Genomic DNA, 23,709 nt, shown 5'->3' on the forward strand with positions numbered 1-23,709 from the left:
GTATCTTCATACTTAGTGTGGGTCTTCATTTTCCGGGAGTGATTTTAGTTCTATCTTGGGCTCTCCATCCTCCTCTTCTCCCTTCTATGCATTTCTCTTCCCATCTGGGTCCCACCTTGCTCTCCTCAAAAAGTCGAGATGAGAGTTCAAGAACTATCTCCACTAGAAATTGATATATATATTTCTTTACTTCTAGGCAGTTTGAAACTTCCACTTTCAGTCTTCTCATTATGTTAGGAGGTGCAGGGTGTTTGTGGTTTTATCTGTTCCTTCTGTTGGCGCGTATAGCTTCTGGCAGATGTATTGGGATATGTAGATTTATGGAGCTGCCGTAACTGGCTATCAGGAAGTCTTTCCTAACATTTTTTTTTTCTTTCCTAACATTTTATTTTGGAAAATTTGAAGCCTCTAGGAAAGTTATACAATGAATGCCTGCATATCCTTCACCTAGATTCATAGGTTTGTTACTTTATCTCTCTCTCTCTGTCTTTACACATGCACACATTTTATTAGTTGAATGATTTGAGAGTAAGTTGCAGAAAACATGACAGTTTATTCTAATACTTTATCATGTATCTCCTAGTAACAAGTTCATTCTCCTATATGACCATGATAGAGTTATCACACTCAGTATCTGTAACAGTGATACAGAACCATTGTCCAAAATGCAGTTCATCGTCAGATTTCCCCCATTGCCTTAGTCATATCCTTTACAGATTTTATTTTTTGTGATCTAAACTCCTGTAAAGGGTCACACAGTGTGTTGTCCTGTCTCTTTAGTCTCCCTGAATCTAGAAGAGTTCACTGTCCTTTTTGTTTTGCTTTGTTTTGTTTTTTGAGGCACTGATATTTTTGAAGAGTTCAGGCCTGGTAGGTTTCAACTTGTCTGATGATTTCTTCATGATTAGAGTCGTGATTAGATTGGTAGAGATGTTGGTGATATTATTATGTTTGACTGCTTGGTTAAGGTGGCTGCTAGATTTCTCCATTGTGACGGTGTCTTTTGCCCCCCTCCATTTTTTCTCCAAGTGCAAGTAGATTATTTGGGGACTGACCTCAGGACATACTGGGAGAACAGAGAGGCAGTGAGAAGGGACAGAAAAGGCAGTCAACAAAGGGTGCAACCCAAGCTGATTCCACGAGGAGCCTGGAGCCAGCGCAGAACTCACGGCTTAGCTTATCCCACAGAAGGGGTGAGAAATCTAGGGTCTTTTAAACTTTAGCCAGCTCCTGTCAGTCACTGAGGGCTGCTCCCAGGGGCATCCGTTCTCTGGTACTTGCGGCTTACCCTGAACAGGTGCAGAATGGGCCCCATGCCAAGCAAGCCCCCAGGTAGAGATGCAGGTGTTGGCGTGTGGAAGTTAGGCTGGGCGTGTGCTGTTGCGGTGAGAGCTGATGAGATAGTTATCACAGCACCCTTAGTGTCTGCTAGGCCTGGGGACCCCGGGACCTAGAGCTTGAGGCAAAAGCTTATGTGGTATTGTTTTTTTAGGAAGTGCAATTCCAGGAAGCAGAAGTGAAGGAAAAGGGGATTGAGGAGAGATGGAGACGAAGTCAGTCAAGCGTGCATTTCCAGGCTGGCCACCCCTTGGTACAAGGACAGCTGATTGCTTGGTTTCCTTAAGCTGTCTCCCTGGAGGAGGTGTAAGGTGCCACACCCCAGGACAGCCACCTAAATGAGGAGAGGAGAGGATCTACTCCTCAGCGCCTTTGTCTCCCTGGTGAAAGGTTTGCCCCGTGTACGTCAGCTCCACCAGATGTGCCGATTGTGCACGTGTGGGCATCAGGTGGGTCCCACGGGTTCTCACACCTCAAATGCAGGAGCGAGGCCAAGGGTGGGAGGTAAGAGGCATCCCTGGGAGCAGGAAGTAGGGGCCGTAGGGTTGTGCCCGTGTGCTGCTGGTCGGGACCCTCACGTATGTGGTCCTCCTGATGGCAGCCAGGGTGGAGACAGTGGTCTGAGGCCTCAGAGACAGGCAGGGCCAAGACTTGAGGTCCTGCGTAAGATATGCCTGATACATTGGGAATCTACTTTGGTTTAACAGGTACGCATGTACATACACATAAAACACACATACACAAGCACAGTCATATGTGAAGAAGATAACAGCTATCTGTTGCTGGTGGGAATCCAGCCACATTTTACTTCTTCCCATATTTTTGATATGTTTAAAGCTTTCTACAATAAGACATTTTAATTTTATAACAGGAAAATGGTTTGTGGACAGTTTTAGAAAGGGAGGCGGAACAGTAAGCGTTTTTTCCAAAGTTAAAACTGGCAAAAAGAATAATTCCAGGGCTTCCCTGGTGGCGCAGTGGTTAAGAATCCACCTGCCAATGCAGGGGACATGGGTTCAAGCCCTGGTCCAGGAAGATCCCACATGCCATGGAGCGACTAAGCCCATGCGCCACAACTACTGAGCCTGCGCTCTAGAGCCTGCGAGTCACAACTACTGAAACCTGCGTGCCTAGAGCCCGTGCTCCACAACAAGAGAAGCCACCGCAATGAGAAGCCCGCACACCGCAACGAAGAGTAGCCCCCGCTCGCTGCAGCTAGAGAAAAGCTCTCGTGCAGCAACAAAGACCCAACGTGGCCAAAAATAAATAAATAAATATTTTTTAAAAAATAATTTCATGTTTTAGTCTATAGACAGAGACTAGTTTCAATATATTGAATCTTATAAGATTGTTCAGAAAAGTAGAAACAAATTGCTTTTTAAATGTGAGAAGTGTAACTGCTGCCTTATAAAATTAGTTTCTAGAATTAAAAAATATACTTTGTCTGTATATCCTGCATTATGTATTTCTTTCATTCACTGGTGTATCCGTTCATTTAATATTCAGACACTTCCCTTCCTGACCACCTACTATGAGCAAGGTACTATGCTAGGCCCTGGGGGTGCCACAGAGAGTCAGGAAGAACCCCCCACCTTCTAGGGGTTCTTACTGGAGTGGGGAGAAATGGATGTGGTAGAGACAGTACTCACCAAATATTTAAATGCCTTCTTACATTTCCCAGCCTCTGGGGCCGTGTGATTAGTTCTGTCTGGGGAACTGTGACCAGAGTGATGCATGTCACAGCTAAGGCAGCTCTGAGCTGGTATGACTGCTCCAGCTCTGCCTACCCCTGCAGTGCTGACCTCAGGAGTCACACATGCCAGACGGCATGGCTATAGGATGGACAGGGCCGCCAGACTGTATTAAATCTTTCATGAGTGAGATGGAAATCTTTTCTGTGTTAAGCTATTCCCCTCCTTTTTTAAAATTGTGGTAAAATGTACATAATGTAAAATTTATCATTTTAACCATTTTTAAGCATGCAGTTCAGTGGCATTAGTACATTTGCAGTGTATACCCTTGTTTTTAACAGATAACCAGATAGGCTCTCATTTGACTTTGTGAACATCCTGTTCACCTACAGCTTTTTAGTATCCCACTCCGTGACCTGTGGGCCAAATCTGCCACCTCTTTTTGTAATAAAGTTTTTGTTTGTTTCTTAGTTTTTATTTTATTTATTTATTTTTGGCCATGCCATGTGGCATGCAGGATCTTAGTTCCCTGACCAGGGATTGAACCCATGTCCCCTGTAGTGGAAGCACCGAGTCTTAACCACTGGACCATCAGGGAAGTCCCTAAATTTTTATTTTATATTGGAGTATAGTTGATGAACAATGTTGTGTTAGTTTCAGGTGTACAGCAAAGTGATTCAGTTATACATGTATTTATTCTTTTTCAATTTCTTTTCCCATTTAGGTTATTACTGAGTATTGCGCAGTATTCCCTGTGCTATACTTTAGGTCGTTGTTGGTTATCCATTTTAAATATAGCCGTGTGTATATGTCAGTCCCAAACTCCCAATCTATCCCTCCCCGCCGGCCTTCCTCCCTGGTAACCATAAGTTTGTTTTCTAAGTCTGTGAGTCTCTTTCTGTTTTGTAAATAAGTTCATTTGTGTAATAAAGTTTTATTGGGACACAACCACGCCCATTCATTTATGTATTGTCTATGGCTACTTTCACGCTAAAATGCCAAAGTGAAGTAGTGACAGAGACCATATAACCTGCAACACCTAACATATTTACTCTCTGGCCCTTTATGGAAAAAGTTTGCTGACCCCTGCTTTATGGAACAGGTATTTAAGTTTTTATTTTTATTAAAATAATACATGCACATATTTGAAAAGGAAATAGCACTAAAAGTTTTATTTATTTATTTATTTTTTTTGTTCGGTACGCGGGCCTTTCACTGTCGTGGCCTCTCCCGTTGCGGAGCACAGGCTCGGGACGCGCAGGCTCAGCGGCCATGGCTCACGGGCCCAGCCGCTCCGCGGCATGTGGGATCCTCCCGGACCGGGGCACGAACACGTGTACCCTGCATCGGCAGGCGGACTCTCAACCACTGCGCCACCGGGGAAGCCCTAAAAGTTTTATTTTTAAAAAGGCGAGCCCTGCTGCACTGTTCTTCACACCAGCATCACTCCTAAGAGATGTTTCTTTCTTTTACTTGTCTTTTCTGGCATTTATAGTTCTAAGTAATATCCTCATTCCACTATTTCTAGATTTAACAATTTTAGACACTAACTATTGACTAACCTAGTATAGGCCACTATCCTACTTTTTAGTGCAAGATTATAAATAAATTCACCAATTCTTAGCTGAAAGGTAATGTTTTATGATCATTTAGTTTTCTGCATTTTCATCATAATGTATGTAAGAAAATTAACAAGAACTTAGCAATAACTAACATTTATGTAGTATTTCACATGTGCCAGGCACTCTTCTGATGTAGTTTTTTTTTAAGTTGAAGTATAGTTGATTTACAATGTTGTGTTAATTACTGCTGTACAGCAAGGTGATTCAGTTTTATATATATACACACACACACACATTCTTTTTTTTATATTCTTTTCCATTATGGTTTATCATAGGATATTGAATGTAGTTCTCTGCTGTACAGTAGGCCCTTGTTGTTGATCCGTTCTATATATAAAAGCCTACATCTGCTCACCCCAACCTCCCACTCCATCCCTCCCCCAAGCTTCTCCCCCTTGGCAACCACCAGTCTGTTCTCTATATCTGTGTTTCTGTTTCTGTTTTGTAGATAGGTTCATTTGTGTCATATTTTAGATTCTACAGATAAGTGATACCATATGATATTTATTTTTCTCTTTCTGACTTAATTTCATTTAGTATGATAATCTCTAGTTGCATTAATGCAGTTTTTATGCAGTTTCTCATTTAATCTTTACAGAACCCCTAGGAAATGTAGATACTATTATCTCCATTTTCTAGATGATGAAACGTCATTTAGAGAGATTATGTGATTTTTCTCTTGGTCAAGACCTCGTGGGTGATGGAGCCAGAAATCACCACTTGGAATGTCAGCTCTTAAACACCATCTTGGAACACTGCGTGGGGAATCATACTGGTTGACGTTCATAGATTTGTGGTCCTACTGTGAGTGAACAATCTGAAGATTTATAGCATGCAGATGTGCTGAGGCCCAACTTTGTTGGATCTGCAGCGGGTGGGGCACTCAGGTAGCGGGTCAGCCATCTGCAGCTGCTTTTTCTGAGGGTAATTCTCTTTTCTAATAGACTGCACACTTGCGTGGTCTCAGTCTAATGCAGTGGCTCTCAAACTGGAGCTTGTGTCAGAATCACGGGGTGGGCTTGGTCCAGCACTCATACATGGGCCTCACCTCTGGTTTTGGATTCAGTGGGTCTGAGGTGGGGCCTGAGAATATGCATTTGTAACAAGGTCCCAGGCGATAAACTGCAGGGACTACTAGTGGTTTAATGCTGTGCCCTTTCTGAACACAGGGTCTTCTGTGCCATCTTGCTCTTCCATTGCGTCATGTCTGTTACACTCCCCCCTGCTGGCGTGTTGGCTCCGCGACAGCAGTTCCGCTACCGTGGCCTATGTTTCCTCTTCAACCCCACAGAGGTCAGGGTCATGATGCCCATATAGCAGGTGATCATAATCTCCCCTAGCACGCTTTTGTAATTCTGACTTTTTCAATTACGAACATTGTAATTATAACATACAATACATTCTTATTGTAAAAATCACCTTTAATAGCACCACCACGCTAGCAAAATTTTAGCAGAAAGGTAGAAGCAGACCCTAAAGGATTTTAAGTGGTTTGTTAGGTGATAGCTAAGCACTGAGGAACTTGGCCCTTGACTGGGTCAGTGTTTAAAGTATGCAAGGAAAGTTACTTCATTTGATTTTTTAGTAGAGGCTCTTGCCTTTTACCACTAGCATTCTTTGAGATCATTTTTTTAATCTTCTTTTTATTTAGAGGTCAACCTGAATCAACATGTCTGGGACTGAAGAAGCAATTCTTAGCAGCCGTGACAGCCATCCTGCTGGTGGCAACTCTGTATTATGCTTTGGTCAGGTACGTGTGTTTTTTTCATACCTGGAAGGAATGAGGTTAAGTGAAAAAGGTATGGGGAAGCCATTGGTAGAGCACCATCATATACATGTAAACTGTTTTTTTTTTTCATTTAAGTGCATCATTTGGGAGTCTTTGACAAGCTCTGAGGGCATTTTCGAAATTTAGCAGCACTGGGGGTTACATTCAGATTTAAATTTTATTTATTTTTTGGATAGATTACATTTTCATATGCTGTAACATTCAAAATGAAACAGACTGTATGTAAAAAGTCTCACTGTTTCCTATCACTCTTGTCCACATGTCACCCAGATCTCTTTTTTGGAGGCATCCAAAGTTTCTGGTGTTGTACTCTTTGTGGAGATATTCTGTGCATATAAGGGAGATTCTTGCTTTGTCCCCCCAAATTCTACCTTTGTCTTACCAGAAATCTATTTGTGTGTATTTATTCAGGGCAAGGGGAAAAGTATTGAGGGGATGAAAATCTAAACAAGTAGGAGTGTATTTCTCTATGTGTAGGATGGGAAATTGTTGAACTAGAGAAGAGGACAAATGGAAGCAGGGCTTCCTGTCATGTTTTCTCCTCTCCTGCTCCCTTGCCTACATACATGTCATATAGACTCCGAGGAGGGAAGTTTCAGTTTCCCAGTTCTGGCTCGAGAAAGTTTTGTAGGGATGGTAACATATTAGTAACATCTAAGGCAGTGGTTTTCAAAATGTGGTCCAGTGACCCCTGGGGGTCCACAAGACCTTTCAGAGTCTGTGAAATCAAAATTATTTTCATAATAATACTAAAATACTCTGTGCCTTTTTCACTCTCATTCTTTCATGAGTGAGGGTGTTTTCCAGAGACCATATAGCATGTGCTGATATCATTGCTCTGATGGTTACTGGAATGTGTGCCTGCAGAGTTTCTCATTTTTAATTCCTAGTATTGATAGATATAACCCACATAAACAAAAGCTCATAGGATCCTCAGTACTTTTGAAGAGTGTTAAGGGGTCTGGAGACCAAAAAGTTGGGGACTTGCTGATAAGGAATGGTGGAAATGTCAGTTTAATTTTCCCTTTGTGGATTACAGTACCAATACACAGCACAAGAGTACCAGGCCATCCAGAATGCTCTGAGGCAGAGGCTGGGCCCAGAATACATAAGTAGCCGCGTGGCTGGAGGAGGCCAGAAGGTGAGAGAGTTTACGTGCTTGAAAAGTGGGTGCCCACAACGCCGACTATTCCCATGAACTTGCCAACTCCCTCTCTTTTCCTCATGGATTCAGAAGGTCTCTCATTCACTGTTAGTGGACGTTTGTGTCTTTGGGCGGGGATGGGTTCCAGCCTTCACTGTCATCTGCAGTGGCCCAAGCATGGCCTGGCCCAAGACACTAGTTCTAACTGGCTCCTCTGGAAGATCTTTGAATTAAGTTCACTGAGAAATTCTCTGGAATGTTTAAGGGTGGTTTTGCCAAAAGAGCTGGTAAGGAATAAATTTTTTTTTTTTTTTTTTTTTTGCGGTACGTGGGCCTCTCACTGCTGTGGCCTCTCCCGTTGCGGAGCACAGGCTCCGGACGCGCAGGCTCAGTGGCCATGGCTCACGGGCCCAGCCGCTCCGCGGCACGTGGGATCTTCCCGGACCGGGGCACAAACCCGCGTCCCCTGCATCGGCAGGCGGACTCTCAACCACTGCGCCACCAGGGAAGCCCAGATTAAGTAAATTTATTTATTTATTTATTTAGTGGTACGCGGGCCTCTCACTGTGGTGGCCTCTCCCATTGTGGAGCACAGGCTCCAGATGCGCAGACTCAGCGGCCAAGGCTCACGGGCCCAGCCGCTCCGCGGCATGTGGGATCTTCCCGGACCGGGGCACGAACCCGCGTCCCCTGCATCGGCAGGCGGACTCTCAACCACTGCGCCACCAGGGAAGCCCAGATTAAGTAAATTTTGATCCACATTTAAGTATGGCAAGGAATTTTAACAAGCTTTTTTTCCTTCTTTAATTTTTCTTCCAGGTGTGTTACATCGAGGGTCACAGGGTAATTAATCTGGCCAATGAGATGTTTGGCTACAATGGCTGGGCACACTCTATCACACAGCAGAACGTGGGTGAGTATGCTTCCTGGCAGTGCCTGCTTCTTCGTTTCCCTTCCTCGGCATTGGCTGACTTCTGGCAGGAGTGTTTTGTAGGCAAGGACCTAGGGAAGGCGTGCTCAGTCGCCAGCAGGAGGAATACAGGTGAGGCACAGCGATCAGTATCCTCTTCAGCTGGTTCTCTTTCCCACTCCTAGATTTTGTTGACCTTAACAATGGCAAGTTCTACGTGGGCGTCTGTGCGTTTGTGAGAGTCCAGCTGAAGGTGAGGGTGATGGAGGGGACATGCTGCCTGCAGGCACGGGGCAGGTGGGAGAGTGAGCAGGTACGGAGGCCTCGGGGCCCAGAGAGGGGGTGGGGTTGTTCAGACATCCTCCCTCATGTGCCCCTAAGAGAATTTTGAGGAACTCTGTTCTCTTGCACGTTTTTAAGTTGACTCAGTTTTCACCATATATATAAACAGTTGTGAGGGTGTATTTTTTGGCATATTGTAAAATTTTACATTCTAAAATAAATCTGTTACATCTTTTTAACACGTACCAATGTATTCTAAATACCATAGAGGATTAAATGCTGTCATCCATTTAAAAAAAAATACATGCGCAAGCTATTTTTCTTTTTCTTTCTTTCTTTCTTTTTAAATATTTATTTATTTATTTGGTTGCACTGGGTCTTAGTTGTGGTGTGCAGGGTCTTTAGCTGTGGCATGCAGGATCTAGTTCCCCAACCAGGGACTGAACTTGGGCCCCCTGCATTGGGAGCATGGAGCCTTAACCACTGGACCACCAGGGAAGTCCCTGTTTTTCTTTTTTTTGAGCAAGTTATTCTTCGGTCATCAGATATCTTACGTTGTTTCTTCTTGAACACGTATTTCCATTCCATTTCCCCTCTGGCTTTTATCCTGCTATATGATTGAAAATCTTTTATTAATGATAACCTTATTATACTTGTGTGTGTAAAAATTTTAGGGGATAAATTTCCAGTGATCTTAAGGCTCTAACTATTGAGAAATTTCTTCTGGATTGAGTTACTATTGATATTACAGGTGCTGTTAATACACAATTTAGTTAGTTGTGTTTATGTTGAAGAGACAACATAACTACATCAAAATATTTATATTTAATAAAATTTTATGGAAAATGCATTTCTTGATAAGATGGATGAGCTGTTTTTTTCTATTCAGTTAGTTTGTATATCCACAGTTAATATTACTTATTCCTAGACTAAACATTTAGCATTAATTCTATTCTGACTTATTTTTATAAATACTACCGAAAACCTTATTCACATAAACAAACTGAGAATGAACGAGTTTCGTTACAGTGTCATTCATTTCTTCGACTACTTGTGAGTTATATATCAGAAATCACAATGCTATCATCAAACATTATAGTCAGCTCTCTGTCAGCTAACAGCTTGATCAGGCCCACCTTTACTTTTGGTAGAAGCCGAGAAACAGGTACCACCTGACTTGTGAGAGGATTTGCTATGCAGTCATTAGAATCTGTTAAATATAATATTTCAAATTTTTGGTTTGGTGCCCCAGAGGTTTTCATAGTGTGGGTGATGTGTCTTAGTAAGATGTGGGGCGGGTCAGGTGTGTGCCTAGTTATGTGAAGAGGAAGGAGAATTGTCTTGCACTTGGAGCACAGGCACATCTCTAGGCAGATCCGGTCCAGGAAGTAGCCCTGGAAATGGACTCTGGCAACTCTGCCTGTGTTCCAGGCCCTGGGCTCTGTCCAACCAGTCTGAACACTGATGCTTGAGGAAGAGGAGAGCTCTGCAGCCAGGGACGGGGCTGCAGCTCCTCACGTTGGACCCTGAACTCCTTTTCTGTCCACAGGATGGTTCGTATCATGAGGACGTGGGCTATGGTGTTAGCGAGGGCCTCAAGTCCAAAGCCTTGTCTTTGGAGAAGGCGAGGAAGGAGGCAGTGACCGATGGGCTGAAGCGAGCACTGAGGTAGGCAGATCCTGTTCTTCTCAGCTCTGGGTTATAACACCCACGTGGTTCAGAAGTCGAAATAACATAAGTCTTCCTCCCACCCTTGACCCTGTGCAGCCTGTTTTCCTGCTCTCTTCTGTCTTTCCCCAGTGCTTCTTTATGCTGAGGGCCCACTTTTTGGGGAATAAGTAGTAGAATCCTGTGTTCTCTGTTCTGTACTTGACCTTGCCTTCCCCACCCCTCTCATCAGCAGTGTGTCTTGGAGACCTGTCCACACAGCACATACATTGTTTCCTCATTCTCTTTAATACACCTACACAGTTCTTCGTTATGTGTATGTAACATAGTTAACTTAGTTTCATAGAGCAGGGTTTTTAACCTTTTTTGGGGTCATAGATGCCTTTGAGAATTGAATTACCAGAAAAATACATGTAAAACATGCACTAAAAATTTGCAATACCATGACCTGTGGGGGAATCCAGATGTCCCAAGTAAAGAACTTTGGTCATGGAGGTCTGTGCCCCTAAAGTGCGCATGCTCACCATTACTGGGGAGTTGGAGCAGCCCTTGGGAAACATTCTCTGCTGTGGAATTCGTGTTCTGCGTTGGGAGGTATAGCTGGTGCGATTTTGTGAGCGCTTGCTCAGGCTTTCTGTGCCCACTGCCCCTCCTGCGGGCGGGTTTGTGGCTGCTGTGCTCACTGCTGTATTCTCAGCGCCTAATGCAGATGCGTAATGAACATTTCTGAATGCTTATCAGAGTCCATCTCCTCTGCTGTGTTGAGAAGCAGCTTGTACAAAGGCTGTAGCTCTGTTCTCTGATATTCACATATAACGTTCTCAACCCCGTTCCCCTCTTTTCTTACCCGTAGAAGTTTCGGGAATGCACTTGGGAATTGTATTCTGGACAAAGACTACCTGAGGTCGCTAAACAAGCTCCCACACCAGGTATGTTACAAGTGGGGGGTGGAATGCGTCGCAGTAAAGGTGCAACTGATGATGCTTTTGTGTCATGAGTGAGTATTTGGTGATGGAGAGAGAAAAAGTGAAGACTTGGCTATTTAAAGGGTCTGGAATGTATTTCAGACGTCTTTGAACATAAGAGCCAGCAGGAACCAATTACCTTAATGTACCAATGAGGAAATTGAAGCCTGGAGCATTTGTGTTACTTGTCTCTTATGTAGAGAGAACCGTGCTTGGCAGTGGTCTGTGAGACAGAAGGAGCACAGATCCCTTGCAGCACTGCCATTTCTTACAAACACTCAGAGCCTCACGCGTTCAACCTTCCTGCTCTTCCTTAGCTCGGGTGTCTTTAAGGTTTAGATCTCCCTTGTTTCTGTAGTTGCGTGTCACGTGATCTGCGCGTTTGCCTTCGGAGAATGGGGTCTGGAGTTTAGCATGCCTGGGCCAGTCAGGCTCTGGAGCATTCCTGTTGCCTGGTGGAGTGTGGCTGCTTCACCTGTGGTTCTTTGGGTCCCTGCAGTGCCGCCACCCTGGGCAGCCTTCCCTCTCTGGTACTTGAGGGGTTCTTTTTCTTGTGCTGCCCGTAAGAGGTGTGTGTCAATTGGCAGCTGTCAAAACTCCATTTCTTGGGGCTTCCCTGGTGGTGCAGTGGTTGAGAGTCTGCCTGCCGATACAGGGGACATAGGTTTGTGCCCCAGTCCGGGAAGATCCCACATGCCGCGGAGCGGGGCCCGTGAGCCATGGCCGCTGAGCTTGCGCGTCCAGAGCCTGTGCTCCGCAACGCGAGAGGCCACAACAGTGAGAAGCCCGCGTCCTGCAAAAAACAAAAAAAACAAAAAAACTCCATTTCTGTCCTTTTTCTAAATCCTTTTTACATATAATTGGACTCAGTTTGCTAATATTTTGTTAAGGATTTCTGCATCTATATTTATGAGGGATATTGTAATTTTCTCTGTTTTTAAAACATTGTGGTAAAAAACACATAACATGAAATTTACCATTTTAACCTTTTTTTTTTTTTTTTTGGTGGTACGCGGGCCTCTCACTGATGGCCTCTCCCATTGCGGAGCACAGGCTCCAGATGCGCAGGCTCAGCGGCCATGGCTCACGGGCCTAGCTGCTCCGCAGCATGTGGGATCTTCCCGGACCGGGGCACGAACCTGCGTCCCCTGCATCAGCAGGCGGACTCTCAACCACTGCGCCACCAGGGAAGCCCATATTTTCTGTTTTTTTGATAGTAGCCATCCTAATGGGTGTGATTTGAATTTTTCTGATGATTAGTGATGTTGAACATCTTTTCATGTGCTTATTGCCCATTTGTGTATCATCTTTGGAGAAATGTCTACTCAGGTTCTTTGCCCATTTTTTAATTGGGCTATTTGATTTATTTGTTGTCAAGCTGTAGGAGTTCTTTATATATTCTGGCTATTAACTCCTTATCAGAGATATGATTGCAAAGTTTTTTCCCATTCCATAGCTTGCCTTTTAAGTTTGATATAGCTCCATTTGTATATTTTTGCTTTTTTTGTTGCCTGTACTTTGGTGTCACATCCAAGAAATCATTGCCAAATTCAATGTCATGAAGTTTTTCCCCTGTGTTTTCTTCTTTGAGTTTTATAGTTTGGGGTCTTATATTTAGGTATTTAATCTATCTTGAATTTATTTTTGTATATGATGTAAGATACAGGTCTAACTTCATTCTTTTGCATGTGGATATTCAGTTTTTCCAACATCATTTGTTGAAGAGACTCCTTTCCCCATTGTGTAGTCTTGGCACACTTGCTGAAGATCATTTGGCCATACATGAGGATTCATCTCTGGGCTTTCTGTATTATTCCATTGACCTATGGACCTGTCTTTATGGCAGTATCATACTGTTTTGATTATTGAAGCTTTGTAATATGTTTGGAAATCAGGAGATCCTCCAATTTTTTTTTTTCAAAATTATTTTTGCTATTTGAGGTCCCTTGAGATTCTTTATAAATTTTAAGGTGAATTTTTTTATTTATGCAAAAAATGTCATTGGAATTTTGATAGAGATTACACTGAATCTGTACATCACTTTGGTAGTATGCATATCTTAACAATATTAAGTCTTCCAGTTCATGAACATGGGAAGTCTTTCCATCTATTTGTGCCTTCTTTAATTTCTTTCAGCAGTGTTTCATAGTTTTCAGTGTACACGTCTTTCACCTTGGTTAGGTTTATTCCTAAGTATTTTATTCTTTCTGATGCTATTGTAAATGGAATTGTTGTCTCAACTTTTTGATTGTTCATTATTAGTGTGTAGAGACACAACTGTTATTTATGTGGATTTTGTATCCTGAAACTTTGCTGAATTTGTTTATTAATTGACAGTTTTTTTTGTTGAGTCTTTAGGGTTTTCTACATAGAAGATCAAGTAATCTGCAACGAGAGATAATTTTACTTCTTCCTTTCCAATTTGGATTCCTTTTATTTCTTTTCCTTGCTTAATTGCTCTGGCTAGGACTTCCAATATGTTAAGAAGTAGTGAGAGTGGGCATCCTTGCCTTATTCCTGATCTTCCAGGAAAAGCTTTCAGTCTTCACCATTGAGTATGATGTTAACTGTAGGCTTTTCATATATGGCCTTTATTATGTTGAGGTTGTTTCCTTCTATTCCTAATTTGTTGAATGTTTTTATCATGAAAAAATTATTGAATCTTGTCAGACTTTTTTTTTTTGCATCAGTTTAGATGAACAGGTGGTTTTGTTCATGGATCACATTGATTGATTTGTGTATATCGAATCATCTTTGCATTTCAAGAATAAACCTCTCTTGGTCATGGTGTATAATACTTTTAATGTACTGTTAAATTTGGTGAGCCAGTATTTCATTGAGGATTTTTGCATCAATATGCATCAGGGATATTGGTCTATAGTTTTCTTGTAGTGTCTTTTTATCCACCCTCCTCTTATAGTGTTTTTGCCTGGCTTTGGTATCAGAATAATGCTGGCCTCTTAGAATGAACTTGGAAGTGTTCCCTCCTTTTCAGTTTTTTGGAAGGGTTTGACGGTTGGTGTTAATTCTTTAAATGTTTGGTAGAATTTTCCAGTGAAGCCATTTAGTCCTGGGCTTTTTTTTCGTTGTTGTTGTTAGGTTTTTGTTTACTAATACACTCTTCTACTAGTTACTGGTCTATTTCTGTTTCTTCATGATTCAGTCTTGGTCGGTTGTGTGTTTTAGGAATGTATCCATTTCTTCTAGGCTATCTGATTTGTTGGTGTACAGTTGTTCATAGTATTCTCATAATTTTTTTTTTTTTTTCCGGTACGTGGGCCTCTCACTGTTGCAGCCTCTCCTGTTGCGGGGCACAGGCTCCAGACGTGCAGGCTCAGCAGCCATGGCTCACGGGCCCAGCCGCTCCGCGGCATGTGGGATCTTCTTGGACATGTCCCCTGCATCAGCAGGCGGACTCTCAACCACTGCGCCACCAGGGAAGCCCTGCCCTAAGCTTTATTTCCTGTCTTCTCCTAGCTTGTGTCAGCTAGAAACTTCCCTGTTAGTACTGCTTTTGCTGCATATGTAAGTTTTGGTGTGCTGTGTTTTCAACATTTTCATTTGTCTCAAGATATTTTCTAATTTCCCTTGTGATTTATTTGACCCATTGGTTGTCTTAAGAAAGTACTAATTTCCACGTTTGTGAATTTTTCATTTTTCCTTCTGCCATTGATTTCCAGTTTCATTCCATTGTGATCAGCAGAGATTTTTTTTGTATAATTTATGTCATCTTCAATTTAAGACTTGTTTTGTAGCCTAACATGGGGTCTCTCCTGGAGAATGTTCCATTTGTACTGAGGAGAATGTATATTCTGCTGTTGCTGGGTGGAATGTTCTCTATGTGTCTTAGGTCCATATGGTCTGTAGTGTTCAAATCTTCTGTTTCCTTATTGACCTTCTGTTTGGTTCTATCCATTACTGAAAGTAGGGTACTGAAGTCTTCTGCTATTACTGTCTTGCTGTGTATTTCTCCTTTCAAATCTGTCAAAGTTTGCTTTACATATTTAGGAGCTCTGATGTTTGGTATATAAGTATTTGTAATTGTTATAGCTTCACAGTTAATTGACCCTTTTATTATTATAGAATGTCCTCTTTTGTCTCTTGTAACAGCTTTTGACTTAACGTCTATTTTTCTTATATTAGTATAGCCTCCCCTGCTCCCTTTTGGTTACCATTTACATGGAGTATCTCTTTCTATCCTTTCACCTTCAGCCTGTGTTATGTCTTTAGATCTGAAGTGAGTCTAATGTAGGAAGTATGTAGTTGTATCTTGTTTTTTGAATCCATCCAGCCAATCTATGGCTTTGGTTGGGGAGTTTGATCCATTTACATTTATTATTGATAGGGAAGGGCTTAGTATTTATTATTTTTCTGTATGTCCTGTAGCTTAGCTTTTTTTTTTTGTCCCTTCTTTCCTCTCTTACTGCTGTCCTTTGTGTTGTGTTGATTCTTTTGGTAGTAACATGATTTGATTCCCTTCTTGTTTACTTCTGTGTATATCCTATAGATATTTCCTTTGTGGTTACCATTGCAATTATATGAAACATTTTAAAGTTATAACATTCTATTTTAAACTGATAACTTGAATTGCATACAAAAACTCTAGTCCTTTACAACACCACTTTATGTTATTGATGTTACAGATTACATCTTCATATTATTGTATGTCTATTAACATAGATTGTTATAAAAGTTTTAATGGTTTTTACATTTAATATCTGTATTCATTATACAATTTTAATGTTTTTCTTCATTTAAATTCCATGTACCAAAATTATGATGATACAGGTTACTGTTTTTGTCCGTGTATTTACCTTTACTGGAGAACTTTTTATTTTCATGTTGCTGCCCGGCATCCTTTTGTTTCAGTTTGAAGGATTCCCTTTAGCATTTGTTGTAGAGCAAGTCTAGTGGTAATGAACTCGCTCTGCTTTTGTTTATTTGAAGAAAATCTTAGTTTCTCCATTTTTGAAGGATACTTTTGCTGGATACACTATTCTTGGCTAAGTTTTTTCTTTCAGGACTTTGAATATATCATCCCACTCCATTTTGGCCTGTAAGAGTTCTGCTGAGAAATCTGATAATCTTAGGCAGGCACTCCAGTATGTGATGATTTGCTCTTCTCTTGCTGTCTTCAAGATTTCTCTGTCTTTGACTTTTTTTTTTTAACTGAGATACAATTGACATACAACATTACAGGCACACCTTGTTTTATAGTGCTTCATTTTATTGCACTTCACAGATAATTGCATTTTTTACAAATTGAAGGTTTGTGGCAGCTGCATTGTCAGGTGATGGTTGGCATTTTTTAGCAATAAATTAGTTTTTGATTAAGGTACGTACATTGCTTTTTTTTGACATAATGCTGTTGCGCACTTAACATACTACAGTATAGTGTAAACACAACTGTTATACGCACTAAGAAACCAAAAAAATTGTGCGACTTGCTTTATTTCTATATTTGCTTTATTGTGGAGGTCTGGAACCAAACCTGCAATATCTTTGAGGTATGCCTGTATATTAGTTTCAGTTGTACAACATAATGATTCAGTATTTTTATATATTGCAAGATGATCACCACAATAAGTGTAGTTAACATCCATCACCACACGTAGATGCAGTTTTTTTTGATGAGAACTGTTAAGATCTATTCTTTTAGCAACATTCAAATATACAATACAGTGTTACTGACTATAGTCACCATGCTGTATATTACATCCCCAGAGCTTATTTATTTTATAACAGGACGTTTGTACCTTTTGACTCCCTTCACCCATTTTGTCCACCCCCGACCCCTGGCAACCCCAGGGGTTCTCTTCATGCAGATGTTCTCTTCATCTATGAGCTCAGTTTTTGTCTGTTTGTTTAGATTCCACATATAAGTGAGAAGAGATGTTCTCACTTATATATATTCTTATATATTCTTATATTCTTATATTCTTATATTCTCACTTATATATAAGTGAGATATATATTCTTATATTTTCTCACTTATATATAAGTGAGATATATATATAATATATATATTATATATAATATGTATATATTATATATATATTATATATATAATATATATATAATATATATTTCACTTATATATAAGTGAGATATATATTCTTATATTCTCACTTATATATAAGTGAGAAGAGATGTTCTCTTCATCTTTGAGCTCAGTTTTTGTCTGTTTGTTTAGATTCCACATATAAGTGAGATCATATGGTATTGATTTTTCTCTCTGAATTATTTCACTTAGCACACTGTCCTCAGGATCCATCCATGTTATTGCAAGTGGCAAAATTTTCTTCTTTATGCCTGAATAATGTTCCGTTGTAGATATATATACTACATTCTTTATCGGTGGGCATTTAGGTTGCTTCCATGTCTTGGCTGTTATAAATAATGCTGCAGTGAAAATGGGGGAGCATATCTTTCTGGGTTACTCTTTTTCTTTTTTTTGGATAAATACCCAGAAGTGAAATTGCTGCATCATATGGTAGTTCTATTTTCTAATTTATTATTATAATTATTATTATTTCTAGTTTCTAATTTATTCAGGAAACTGTTTTCCATAGTTTTTCCCGTAGTGGCTATGCCAGTTTACAGTCCCACCAGCAGTGCACAAGGGTTCCCTTTTCTCCACATTCTCACCAGCACTTGTTGTCTCTTGTCTTTTTGATAATAGCCATTCTGACAAATGTGAGGTGCTATCTTATTGTGGTTTTGATTTTCATTTCCCTGATGGTGAGTGATGTTGAGTATCTTTTTATGTACCTGTTGGGCATCTGTAGGTCTTCTTTGAAAGCATATCTATGCAGATCTTCTGCCCATTTTTTCATTGGATTGTTTTGTTTTGGTTTTGCTTTTGAGTTGTGAGTTCTTTATACGTTTTGAATGTTAATGCTTTAGCAGTTACATCATTTGTAAACTTTTTCTCCCATTTAGTAGGTTGCCTTTTCACTTTGTTAATTGTTTCCTTTGCTGTCAGAAGCTTTTTAGTTTGATATAGTCCCACTTGTTTATTTTTGCTTTTGTTGTTTTCGCTCTTTGGTGTCAAATACAAAAAAATTACCATCAAGACCAACGTCAAGGAGCTTATTGCCTATATTTTCTTCCAGGAGTTTTACGGTTTCAGGTCTTTAATCCAGTGTTAATTTTTGTGTATGGTGTAAGTGATCCAGTTTAATTCTTTTGCATGTGACTCTCCAGTTCTTTTGTTTTTGTTTTAATAAATTTATTTATTTTTGGCTGTGTTGGGTCTTCGTTGCTGCGCACGGGCTGTCTCTAGTTGCAGCGAGCGGGAGCTACTCTTTGTTGCGCTGCGTGGGCTTCTCATTGCAGTGGCTTCTGTTGTTGCAGAGCATGGGCTCTAGGCTCATGGGCTTCAGTAGTTGTGGCACACAGGCTCTAGAGTGCAGGCTCAGTAGTTGTGGCGCACGGGCTTAGTTGTTCTGCAGCATGTGGGATCTTCCCGGACCAGGGCTCGAAGCCGTGCCCCTGCATTGGCAGGTGGATTCTCAACCACTGCGCCACCAGGGAAGCCCTGTTTAACTTATTTACTTCTCAATGTCAATACGAAATCTCACAGTATAATTTTCATTTTCATGTTATCTTTATCCAAAATGTAGTCATCTCAATCACTCATATTCCTTTATTCTATCAGCATCATATTATTGAGAGAGAAGTTCTCCCAAGTGAAAAATCTCTGGGTTTCTGTAGTGTGATGATGTGTGATCATTTCCATTAAAAAAATAGTAGACAGCATCAGATCTGGTTGCCAAGAAAAGATTCAAATTAGATTTTACAGAGCATTTGCCCTCAATAAAAACTGAAGTATGATTCCTTATCAAAACTTCATTAATACATAATGGCATAGGTGGAAAATGAAATTGTTTTATTCCTCATATAATGAAGATGACTTGAACTTATGGATCCCTTGTCCCAGCTTCTTAGGACCTAGAAGGAATGATGGATAGAGGATCGTGAAATGCCATTTTTCAGGTATCTAGATCCTTGAGGAAGGGGAAGAGCAGTTGGAAGAAGTTTTCTCCCCTTTTTTCCCTCATTAGCTGCCTCTTGAAGTGGATTTAACTAAAGCAAAGAGACAAGACTTTGAACCATGTGTGGAACAAGCCAGATACAGCAGCTGCCGACGGAACCCGACTCTGGGACCCCCCAGACCACAGGAGGTGACGTCTCCTTGCAGACCAAGCCACCACGCTGTGATGCAGGGGATGAGGACAGCGGCTCCGGGTGCGGGCTGCGTGCCCTCCCCGCCCCTGCTCCTTCCCAGGTGTCTCCCCCTGCCTCCCACTCCTGCCTTCACTTCAGAGCCAGCACACTGGCTGGCCCGTGTGCTCCCTTGGGAACTGTGTGTTGCTGCTCACCAGTTAACTCAGGAACTCACCTCCCTGTTGCTCTCCTGATGCAGAAGCCCGACCTCCGCTGCCACAGAGCGCGATGCCACGTACCAGCGGAAGCTCCGGCAAAGACAGCTGCAGCAGCGGTTCCGGGAGCAGATGGAGAAACAGCAGCAGGAACCCCCGTCTGGCCCACCTGCCGAGAAGCAGGGTCCTGGTGAGAGGACGGAGCATGGGCTCTGGGGGTGACTGCTCTCCCCACTCTGCAGCAGGTCGGGTCCACACACAGCACAGAGGCGGCCACGGGCTCAAACCGTCACGTCCTGCCTCGCCATTCCCCGTGACTGAAGGAAGACACTGGTCTTCTGGGCGAAGGAGACGGGCCCTGACATAACCTGGAACTATTTGTCTCAGGGGACAGAGCTTCTTTTCGCCTCAGTTACTTTGGCCACGTGTACATGAGAAAGCCTTTCTGAGCTTTTATTTTTTTTAATTATTTACTTATTTTTTTAACTTTTGGCTGTGTTGGGTCTTTGTTACTGTGCACGGGGGCTTTCTCTAGTTGTGGTGAGTGGGGGCTACTCTTCGTTGCGGTGTGCGGGCTCATTGCAGTGGCTTCTCTTGTTGCAGAGCACGGGCTTCAGTCGTTGTGGCACGTGGGCTGTAGTTGTGGCATGTGGGCTCAGTAGTTGTGGCTCGCGGGCTCTAGAGCGCATGCTCAGTAGTTGTGGTGCACAGGCATTGTTGCTCTGTGGCACGTGGGATCTTCCTGGACCGGACTTGAACCCATGTCCCTTCCACTGGCAGGTGGATTCTTAACCACTGCGCCACCAGGGAAGCCCCTGAGCTGTCTCTGAACATAAAGCAAAGTTGGGTTTGAAGAGAATGGGTTTTTGGCAATTCTTTATCCCTGAACTTTTTATTTCAGAGTCCAGCTTCAGTGGGAGTAGTAGATACAGATTTTCTTGGAGTCTTTCTCAGAGACTAGAAACAAAGAAAGACCAAGTGGATTTTTGCCCAGCTTCTCCCTAAAAATTACAAAGAAGGTTCCGAGGACTTGCTTCATGTTTAGTTCTTTATAATTCCCCTCAGCAGTACTGGTAGGCTGAGGTTGATGTAGGGGAAAAAAAACCCAAAAAACTTACTGTGCTGGGGATGTTCTTAATAAGAATTATGATTCTAAATCTTCAGCTTCCAAACCATTGCGGAAACTCTGGGGGTCAGGGGTGGAGGAGGAGTCATCTCCAGGACCTCCCCCACCCCAAATCACACAGTCATCATCTTGGTTTTACATATTCATTTCTGCTTAAGATTTTGTTTGAACAAGGGTTATAGCTTCAAATAGTAAAAACTGGACAAAACGGCTTACAATAACTCTTCCGTTTCTGCTAAAGGAGAAACAAACTTCTCAGCGTTTTTTTCGCAGTTTGATGAGAAGAAAGAATATAGTATCGTCAGTCCTATTTTATATAGATCTGTAGGTAGGACCAGGATGCAAGGTCCCGAGTTCTGCCTGCCGCGCCGACGAGTGTAACCCCAGGCGGCTTTGCACGCACTTCCAAGGCCGCCCGCAGCCCAGCTTGGTTACGTGGTTTTGTCCTTTCTCTGCAGCAGCGCTGCCACCCGTGCCACCTGCCGGAACTGCTGCTTCAGAGCCGCTCACCCAGACAGACGTGCTTCCAGGTCAGGAGGGCTAAAGGAATGGCTTCAGTCCTAATCAGTAAATACCTATCAAGTGTCTGTAAGTTACTGTGCTGCATACTTTCCGTCCTCACAAATACATTTCAAAAGAGGCATAAGGTATCTTCATCTTCCATTGGTTTTGCAGAAAGTGCTGATAGCACATATGCAGCTCCTCTACTGTCCGGACCTGCGGGAGGCTGTGGTGTACTTTCATGGGTCGGGGAAAGAGAAATTCCAAACGCCATCGTGTAGAGCGTTCATGATACAGCATTTCTCACGACCTGTTATTTTTCCAGCACCTCGTTTGTTGATGCTGCATTTGCTTGTGACCTCTGTCCTTGCAGACAGTCTTGAGATGTGGGACATGGCTCTAGATGCAGGGGACAGTGTGGTCAAGCCCTTGTCTAAACCAGAACCGCCACAGGCCCCTGCCACCTCCGTCCTGCAGAACAAGATGGAGACCTGGAACAGGACCCCACAGAGCCTTTGCCACCAGAATCCACAGGCAAAATCTGGACCCTGGCACCTTCAAACTTACAACCTTAACCAACACATAACAGGTAGCAAAGTGTTTTAGGAGCAGAAATGGAAGGGAGAACCTGGGTATATATAATTCTATGAATCTTAAAGAATGACATTCCATTTTAAGAAGTTGGAGGGGACTCATGCCAGACCAGTAGCAGTCTAAGAAAATGGAGTGTAACTGGATTAAGAGCCGCAAGTCTTCCTTGGAGTCCTGACCTGAGGTGCAGCTCTTTCTAGCTGATTGATAGAAGTGGGACACTGAAGCATGGCTGCATTCCTCTTAAAAGCAGGCCTGTCATGATCTCTCCTGCAGCTTGGTCTAGTGTTAACAGAGCGACCTGTCCCCCTCATAACAATTTTCATTCTTGGCCTTTAGTTTAAAGTAGGACAGTAACTAATACGATTCAAAAGTTTTTAGCTGTCAGTTTATTCCTTATTTTTACATCATGGCAGCTGTATGTGAACAATTTTCTCTTCCATAGGAGACTATGATTCATATAGGAAGAACCAGGACACGAAGAAAAGGAAATTGGATTCATCTTGACCAAGGCTCCGTTCACCTCACTGGATTCTGTCACAAAGGGACTTTCAAAAACTGCTTGTTGGTCATGAAATGACTCATCATTCCTAGGGAATGAGCTTTACCTCCGGGGATTTACCTTGCCTCATGCTCAACTTCACCAGAGGATTTCATTATTGGAACCTGACGCAGATCAAGCTGGGCAGGTTGGGAAGCCCTGCGGAGATTAAACAAACACACACCTTTTCTTTGGCTCTTCACTATTTATTCCTAAGCTTTCATGTTAATAAAGGCAGAAATTCTAGGAATCTCAGTGGCCACTTTCCCCATGCACCAACCTCGACAGCGGCCTGCGGTATGTCACTGTGTGACCTCTGACCCCTTTCGCTGCCACTCATCTACAACCATCTGTCACTTATAGGCGCATCATGAAACTACCTCCATTTTTTCCTAATAAGGAAATAATCTAAGACCAAAGAAAAGGCATTTTAAGAAAGCAAAATAAAATCCTACTTCGTAACAAAATAACAGGCATACCTCTTTTTATTGCACTTCGCAGATTTTTTTTTTTTAAACAAACAAATTGAAGTTTTTTGGCAATCCTGTGTTGAGCGTTTTCCCAACAGCATTTTAAAGTATATATTGTTTTAGGGACTTACTTCCCTGGTGGTCCAGTGGCTAAGACTCCACACTCCCAAGGCAGGGGTCCCGGGTTCGATCCCTGGTCAGGGAACTAGATCCCACATGCCACCACTAAGACCTGGTGCAGCCAAGTAAATAAATATTTTTTTAAAATATATTCTTAAAAAAAAGGTATATATTGTTTTAGATATAATGCTATTGCAGACGTAACAGGCTATAGTGTAAACAACGTTTATATGTACTGGAAAACCACAAAAATCTGCGTGACATAAGCAGCTGTTTAGCTATTTCGGATGTGCGATTATCGCCCACCTTAAATTCTTTTAGTGTTTAGATGTTTCATAATCCTTTCCCCCAACTAATGAGTGTGCAGTTTTACTTTTTAAGGGCATTTTGGGTTGGGCCTTGTACCCAGTCTTGAGTTTGTTGGAGCACAGGCCCATCTGGGAAGCTGTGCCCCTAGGCCACCGCCGCGCCTCTGGAAGAGGAGCACGGGGCTTTCCCTGACCTCCCGCCACCTCACCTGAGCTGCACAGCTTTGGGCGTAGGTTCATCTTCTGATTTTCATATCCT

At 42.2% G+C, this 23,709-nt stretch overlaps 1 protein-coding gene across 13 annotated transcripts in view; it reads left to right on the forward strand.

The window, feature by feature from the left end:
• The window catches only part of RAD52 (RAD52 homolog, DNA repair protein), a 58,295-nt gene extending 35,207 nt beyond the window's left edge, over positions 1–23,088 (forward strand). For 3 of the 13 annotated variants that reach the window (XM_060024072.1, XM_060024068.1, XM_060024070.1), the window contains exons 2-12: positions 6,303–6,401; positions 7,480–7,581; positions 8,404–8,497; positions 8,680–8,807; positions 10,326–10,444; positions 11,298–11,373; positions 19,476–19,699; positions 19,838–19,983; positions 21,378–21,449; positions 21,746–22,009; positions 22,457–23,088. In XM_060024072.1, coding sequence (XP_059880055.1) covers positions 6,321–6,401; positions 7,480–7,581; positions 8,404–8,497; positions 8,680–8,807; positions 10,326–10,444; positions 11,298–11,373; positions 19,476–19,699; positions 19,838–19,983; positions 21,378–21,449; positions 21,746–22,009; positions 22,457–22,518 — 1,368 coding nt within the window. In that variant the 5' untranslated portion in view covers positions 6,303–6,320 and the 3' untranslated portion in view covers positions 22,519–23,088. The other 10 variants (XM_060024064.1, XM_060024067.1, XM_060024069.1 and 7 more) reach the window with 10 other exon arrangements.
• The last annotated feature ends 621 nt before the right edge of the window (positions 23,089–23,709 follow it).

The sequence above is a fragment of the Delphinus delphis genome, chromosome 11 (genome assembly GCF_949987515.2).
Source record: "Delphinus delphis chromosome 11, mDelDel1.2, whole genome shotgun sequence".
NCBI lineage: Eukaryota > Metazoa > Chordata > Mammalia > Artiodactyla > Delphinidae > Delphinus > Delphinus delphis.